General features: G+C 34.1%; 1 protein-coding gene across 2 annotated transcripts; it reads right to left on the bottom strand.

Annotated features, from left to right (window-relative positions):
* Positions 1 to 2,105: 2,105 nt before the first annotated feature.
* Positions 2,106 to 6,402, bottom strand: LOC18036705 (aspartic proteinase-like protein 1). Of its 2 annotated transcripts, none has more exons than XM_024180094.1 (10): positions 6,028 to 6,402; positions 5,456 to 5,594; positions 4,199 to 4,440; positions 3,861 to 4,088; positions 3,622 to 3,760; positions 3,471 to 3,541; positions 3,264 to 3,363; positions 2,896 to 2,956; positions 2,706 to 2,777; positions 2,106 to 2,559 (listed from the first exon to the last, which is right to left on the bottom strand). In XM_024180094.1, exons 1-10 carry the CDS (start codon positions 6,327 to 6,329, stop codon positions 2,318 to 2,320), a joined length of 1,596 nt encoding a protein of 531 aa, XP_024035862.1. In that variant the 5' UTR covers positions 6,330 to 6,402; the 3' UTR covers positions 2,106 to 2,317. The 2 variants fall into 2 exon arrangements, with proteins under 2 accessions (XP_024035862.1, XP_024035863.1); XM_024180095.1 differs by having other exon boundaries at positions 2,467 to 2,559; positions 2,706 to 2,796.
* Positions 6,403 to 7,818: the final 1,416 nt, after the last annotated feature.

Genomic DNA, 7,818 nt, shown 5'->3' with positions numbered 1-7,818 from the left:
CTCTTAATGTATAGCAGTTTCAAATTGTCTTCTAAAATTTTAAAATTTTAGATCTTTTTATTTTTTATTTTTATTTTTTGGTTTTTCGTCATATTCATCATCCTGTACTAATTGTTAGTGAACATATTGGAAATAATGTCCTGGATACTCTTATCAAGACTAATTAAGCTTATTATTGGAGCCAAGGTAATCCAATCCCTCCTAGAAGGAATTAGGTTTTAGCGGATAAATCTTCGTTTAGTAGTTAAGATTTGGATCAATCACTTTGTTAGTCATTGTATTTTAAAAATTATTTAAACTGTTCGTCGTTAATTACTTTTATATATAGTTGTGTGATGTAAAATATTATTATCGTTTTATCATTACTTTAAAAAGTTTTGAACAACACTGACATACGACATGTAAAAAGTAGAGAATAATTTAGTAAATTTAAACAGAAATAGATATATAAAATGAACAATTGTGATAATTTATAGAAGAACAAAGAATAGCTGGACAATTGGCTCTAAATCTAGAGACTTAAAAATGCATTTTCTGAAATTTATGCAACATTAACTTGGTGGTTTGTCAAACTTGTTTATTGAATATTCGAGCCATCAGGGGTCCTGGATATGGAGAAGCCAGGACTGGTGTTATGAAGGAGCAACTTAATGTCTTGAGTGTAAATGTTCATTTGGTAACTATAAGGATCGGAGCAACTTAATGGACGATTGGCTCACTTTGCATACTATGATGTGAAGCAAATTCCGTGGCTTCCCTTTTCTTAAGCGTCACGGAGATGGACGGGCTGCTGTGACTTGGTGGGTTATACCTAAATATGAATTTGTGGTCTAAAACCATGTATAGCTAACAGTTTTATTTTTGTTCTAGCATAAATATCAAACCTTCTTTTTCGCCTGGATTATGGTACCAGTGAATGACATTATTTTGCTCCACAGATCTTGTGCCGAGAACGAGATTGAAGAAGAAATATATAAAGAGGCATGCGCTGTGGCTGCTTCACACGATTTTTCAACAAGTTAATAGTCATTTGAAGCTTTATTACTGTGCTTATTAGTTATTGGTTAAAATTTCCCTTTATTTTAGTCCTTAGGGTTTGGATCAATTACTTGGTTAATCCTGTATTTTTAAAAGTTATCCAACACATTTCGTTCATTACTTTTCTAACGGCAGGATATTATATTCACAGAAGCGCTCTAATATGTTATGTATTAGGAATTCCAATAACATATTTCAGATTGTATATATTTTTGTAAATTATAAATTTCAAAAGACCTCTTATTGCACATCTAGTCAATTCGTTGTTTTCCAAGGAAGTAGGAACGGAATGATTTTCCTTGGAGAATTGAAGTACTTTCAAATGAAAGATCAACCCCGAATTGGTCTTTTGATTTTCTAAAAATAAGAAGAAATCATCTAATTAAAACCCACTGATCAATTGATACAGTCAATCGATGGGTCAATATAAATGATATAACTAAATCTATCAATATCATAAAACCAAAAAAAAAAGAATGGGCCTATATCCTCACATCAAGGAAATGAAGCACTTGATCCGAATCAACACAATTCCATTCTTTGATTTATTTTTTTTTTGTACCGATTGAAATGTCTTGAACAATGAACTCGTAGTTAATATTTGTGTCTTTTATGCAAGCTCTTTCACTTATTTGATGAACATGCTGTTGTTGCAACCGCAACTCATTTTGGAACAGGCAATCTCTTGCGTTGCAAGGAGAATACACACCAACTTCATAGAAATGTTTGCTGCTGCAACCTGAAATAGCATATGTCCAACTCTTTGCTCCTTCTCCAGAACCTCATATTTGATGGAACTTTTTCACAGTACAACTTAATGATCAAACAACATTGTGTGTGTACTATTCCAGAAATACAAACATTTCCAGTAATAAATACAATCTTTTTTTCCTTTACACGTCATTTAATTTATACATTTAAGTAAGTAGTATGAAGTTTTACATCGAAAATCTAACAGATAATGCAATGATATAATGGATCAGCCATACCAATATAGAGAGAGTAATGAAGACATATAACAATACAGGTCAGCTATACCAATAAAGCAGACTCAGACTTGAAATTATGAGATAACTTGGCTACATATATTAGAGAAAAGGAAATCCAGTTCACATCCTGCGAGCTCAAATCAATCCAATGGCCTATGAAGAAAAACTGGAGGCAATGGATGACAAGAAAGCTCCAAATTCATAATGAAATTAAAAAAGACCTAGATTTACATGCGAGACTGCTAGCTACATTATTAAATTCAAGCTAGTAAAGGCGCTTGTATATATACTTATGAAGCTGAAACAAGCACACGCAATAAAAGCAAAAATGGCAGCAACTTTAAGGAACTAGACCTTGATGAGATGAGTTGGGTTGAGGCAGTTGATGGTTTAGAGGGAGCTCTTCCTGCTACAGCAGGACCAACCGCATGTCCACCAGGGCTGCTCTGCTCTTGGTTTGCAGGCAACGGGTTAGATGGGGTACCAGGCCCAGGAGTGAGAGGCGACTTTGTACTATCATTTAGATCTTGACCTGGAGATGAATCGTAATTAAATTGAGTCAAGAAGTGCACAGATTGTTGGATCATGCGAAACCAATGAACTATGGCATACCGTTACCAATATGTAACCTTCCAAGTGCCGGAGAAATATGAAATGAGAAAAGGAGAAAGAACTCACAATTAGAGTGTGACCAGCCTAACTTCAAATTTTCCCTATCAAACACAACTCGGTATCCTGTCATGAAGTTCTCTGCATGAATTTTCTATTCCTTAGGACAGAAATTCACATAAACAAAACCCAAAATAACCCCAAAATCAAAATAAACAAACAAATAAGAAAAGAAAAGGAAGCAGCAGAGGATACTTACGTCCAATTGTCCCAATATCTCCATCTGCAGGCTGTATGGCTAAACAAAATCCAGTAACCCCCTGCAGCACAAGATACTTTCTGAAATGTAGGTCGGTAATATTCACAGGATATAGGTTGGAAATTAAAGTGAGCAATGACTTTAGTATTTTACAATGGTTCAGAATTCTCATTAAGTGGAAAATAAAACACATTTTCTTTGATACCTTTACATAATTTACTAACCTAAAGTGAAATAAAGTCCACATCTTCAGGAATTCTCACAAAAAGAGTTTGCATATTTTGTTTCTTGGACATTTAAATTTTTTTAAATGACACAAACTCAGTCAAACACACTAGAAAGATTCTAAAAATCTAAGGAAAACCCACCGGAGTGCCATAGATAACAAATACAGGATTGTTGGCCACGAAGCTGTTGTTCTGTGGAAACATGAGCTTAACAGAAGGAAGCTTGGGCAGCCGCTGTGAACTGGTTAACCAAATAAAACAAAAGAGAAAAAGAATGAATGGAGGCATTGGCAAGAACACACACAAGCTCAGAGGAGGAAAGAAGTGAGAAGGGTCATGCCTCTTTACCTGGACTTGTAGCAATATTTCCATGGATAACCTTCAAAACTAGTGATTGTGTCATTCACTTGTCTGTCGAACTATCACAGATGACAGTGACATTTAACAGGTTGATTATGAAGTCACATCAGAGTTCAATTTGAAAGGGGAAGAAAAGTACCTCTGCAGCAATGGTTTCGTATATGTCCTTCGGAAGAAATGTAAATGATGAACCACTATCCACTATTGCTTTGAAAATTGTCTGCTTAAGGCAAGAACTCCCAATACAACATGTCTCCACTCCAATGATGTAGGTTATGCTGAATCAAATTACAATTCTTAGTAAGTAAGAAAATTGAAATAGTAGACAGAGTTGAGAGGAAATGACTAAGCTTATTAAGGTGCATAGGCCACTCATACTATTTCCCATTAGAGGCCAGGAAAGAGGTAGACTGTTGAGTGGCTGGTCCCTGATCCCCAAAAAATATTCTTCCGGAATCATCCTCGTCAAAGCACATTGAGAAGGAGTTCCGAATCAATCCTGCTTTAGCAAGAAGACTGGGAACTGAAATTTCTCCAAGTCCCAAACCAATGAGGCCATCAGGCGCAACCCCATCCAAGTAACCACCGCTCTGCTTCATACCACAACTGTACTCCAGGAGAGAGGGAGCAAATGTAAACTGAGTAAGTAATTACAAGAGAGCCTTTTAATGGAACAATAAGAAGATATTTTAAATTAACTATATGAATATACGCACCCAATTATAACTGATGCCTGCACAGAATTCTTCAATGCATTATCACCTCCTGATATAAGATGTAATATATCCTCAACAAGCAACCCTGAGCTTGATGTATTCTCTGTGTAGTAGTCAATAGTGTAAGGGCACGGTTGCTTAGGATTTTGACAACTGGTCCCCAAGTCACATAGTCGATGACTGCAAGATAAATGCTTGCTCGTACTCGAAGCAGAAGGACTGTACTCATTTAGATTTCTATCCTGCATAATAGATGCCCCAAACAGGAGGGAGCATCTACCAATCAATCATTGGAAATAAGTGCTAAACCTGCATCTTAATAGAGGATTCACAACTCCATTTTTTATGAATTCATTGGAAGTATCCAACTATCTAAATTCATTCATTCTCTTATCCAAAAAAATATAAGTTCATTCAATCAGGTCAATAAATGCATCAAAAAAATAATCATCCTTTTCCCTCCATTCCTTAAAAAAGTGAATAAAAAAAATTTTCAGCTAATAAGTATGATTACTAAAATCAAATGATGAAATATAATTATAAAATAATAAATGCATGCATAAAAGCCACAACACCTACAGCGCCACTTTGAAAAACAAAAATTTCAGTGTGAAAGAGACTCAGAAGATCACCCCAAGGGACAAGGACAAACTTGGAAGTTCAGTGGCACAAATTTCCTCGGGCCTATAGAAGCAATTCTGACGAGTGAATACTAGTGAAGCATAGAATTATTCCTTAGAAGCTCCAACATATATTAAGAATAGTCGACAAACCAGGGCCCATGTTACACTTTGTATGGAGAACAGATATTTCATCTCTAATACTAGAATATTTAAGAAACCTTTAGTTCCAAAATATCTAACACCACTCTTGATGCACAATCAAAATTAAAATTATTAAAAAATATGCACAATTAAAATTACCACTCAGAAACTTAGGCGTAATCGGATCAGCACATAAACCTCAGAAAGCCCAAAGCTTAAGAATCTCAAGTTTTGAGCTTCAAAGATTTTTGACGTATCGACAAATTTTTTCCTAAGAGGGACACGATAAGTATCCTAGGCAGCCCAGGTTCATTTTTAGAAATAAGTAGCTTGAGTGAAAACTTCCTGCAAAGTTCCTTGATACATAGAATTAAATACATATCATTAGCAATGACTAATCGATTTTCATTTTACCTTCCTCACATTTGACAAAAGGATCATTAAAGAAGCAGCGATATTTTTAAGAAACAACAAGCAAAGATGGCCGGCTTACCAGACTATTATAGTAGCTTGCAGAAAGAGGAGCACATCGTACACAATCACACGGAATCCAAAGCAGATCACTGCCAGCATCCAATGCAACAAGAAAAGAAACATTTGGTGTCCCTATATCAATCCATGTGTAATGTAACCTAAAAATCGGAAAACAAAACAAAGCATGACTCAATGGAAATATATCTAAGACTGTAAATATATACAAATAAATATTCCAACACTCACATACTGGTGTTTGACCTAAGTTTGACTTGAATAATAGTCAGTGAAAAGTTTGCATTTTTCATGGATTAAGTTGTACTAATGGTGACTTCATAGAAAGCATTTTCAAACAAAAGTATTTTATATAAAAGCACTTTTAAGTTAAGTTAATTAAATTTACCCAAAAAAAAAAACAGGTTCTGCTTATCACAAAGCGCTTGTGATTATGAAGAAGCACTCCAAACAAGGTATAACTCAACAAAAATTCTAAAATTGTGAAAATCCAGCTCGAATTTTTCTCGTCTGTAATGTAAAGCTAATTTGTTTATTTTTTCAGTGAAAAAACTGCAAACCTCTACACATTCTTACCAGCCAAAGTCATTTCCAAGCGACATCGTTTTACTTCCTTGAGAAGGAAAAAGCATCTGAAACTGCGGCCCAGTCTTCATCTTCTGCTTCTGGACATCGCTGCTGAGCAGCACCTGGTAGTACTCAAAGCTCTTTTTCGCCGGCCACGACGTCGCATTTCTATTTTTAGAAACTCCAAGCGCCTTCACTTCCTCCGAGAACCTGTGTATCAGCTTCGTCGAAAACATTACCGTTTCTGCGCCACTGCTCTCCGTTAGGAGCCAGAACACTGCCAAGTAAATCGTCAGAGATATTCGGTTCATGGTAACGATAATTCGGCGCTATAATGGAAGATGTGCCGTCGTTTTGGTGTTTTCCTGCTAGTCAATGATACTATGATAGTGCAAGATGAGAACTGAGGTGAACAAGGATAGAGACGGTTTTTAATTTTCATTGATGGGATAATAACATAGAGATCCATTTTTCTTACAAAATTAGGATTAAAGTAATAAGTTTTAAAGCTTTAAAGTAAATTCCAATTCAGTTTCCCTAATTCTTATTCTCAAATTTAGCTCGGCATAAATAATAATTGAAACCAGTTTGTCCATACAATTGTTGAGAGGTTGTCATTTTTTGACACAATTTACTAATACATCATGAATACAACAGAAATTAATGAGTTCAAACTGATGAAAAATAACATATTTATTAATTACATCGAATTTGTATTATTTATTTACTTTTTTTTTAATCTCAATTATAGAACTCCTAATAAGAGAACCCATGTTTAACATGATTAATAATAATATTTACTTATTTTTTAATTCAAATATAACTATTAAATTTATCATATAATTATATGAAAATCAAATTTTATTAGAATTTAAATATTGTATCTTTGAATTATATTTATTAAAATAATAAAATTTAAAAATAAATATACTAAAAATATGTTAAACATATAACAATTAACACGATTAAATATAATATATGAATTGTATTACTACTTTACTTTCGACACATTCAATAAATAGGTAGATTTATGTTGGCCTAAATTTGATGCACGACAAACACAAGGATGTGTGATTCTAAATTCCAGCACCACGACAGGCCAGTTAAATTATACTATTATAGTATACATTAATGAACCCAATTGAAATAAAAGGGTACATTGTTTTCATTTCTGACATTAATAAAACATCATGGATCCAAGTGTTATTTTGGCCTTTTTTTTTTCTTGGGCTAATTATTAGGCTCACTGAGATTATGCCACGTAGGTGGTCCCGATGGCTTTATGTGTCAGAGAAAACAACGTGCGTTGATTGGGGTGGACGTTTGTCGGACACGTGGGCTCCATGTCTTCCACTTTTTCGTTAATCACGGACGGGACAGTGATTACTCTTTTTATCACGAGCATGAAGACAAAGTAAATAATGATTAATAATCTTTAATAATATTCCTTAATTTTTACTCTCAATAACTAGCATTAGATTAACAAAATAATTTAGTTTTGAGTGATATTGGACATCGCAGAAGTTAAATCTCAATTTAAAGGTATATATATATGATTGATTATATTGTAATTCAATGAATGATAATATGCCACATGAATTTATATAAAACTATTTACAGTTGTGGAAGAAATGACTTCACATAAAAGATATCATAATAAAAAATTTAAGAAAAAAGGGTGGAGTTTCAACTAAATGGTGTGTCTATAATCATCACAGCATTGCAATTGACTGCATAATCAATTGATACAATATTAACAGCGTAACAAGACCAGGACCAATATCCTTATTTCCCCTTTCA

The sequence above is a fragment of the Citrus clementina genome, unplaced genomic scaffold (genome assembly GCF_000493195.1).
Source record: "Citrus clementina cultivar Clemenules unplaced genomic scaffold, Citrus_clementina_v1.0 scaffold_7, whole genome shotgun sequence".
NCBI classification, from domain to species: domain Eukaryota; kingdom Viridiplantae; phylum Streptophyta; class Magnoliopsida; order Sapindales; family Rutaceae; genus Citrus; species Citrus x clementina.
Note: the sequence above shows the minus strand (reverse complement) of the source record. Positions and strands in the feature narration are given on the sequence as shown.

What these genes read in the sequence shown, in the direction of transcription:
- LOC18036705 (XM_024180094.1), bottom strand. Translation starts at nt 6,329, where the DNA reads ATGAACCGAATATCTCTGACGATTTACTTGGCAGTGTTCTGGCTCCTA. An exon ending in CAAGCTACTATAATAGTCTG is followed by an intron (nt 4,441 to 5,455) that starts GTAAGCCGGCCA and finishes TCTATTATGCAG; the next exon opens with GATAGAAATCTAAATGAGTA. An exon ending in AGATATTGGGACAATTGGAC is followed by an intron (nt 2,778 to 2,895) that starts GTAAGTATCCTC and finishes AAATTCATGCAG; the next exon opens with AGAACTTCATGACAGGATAC.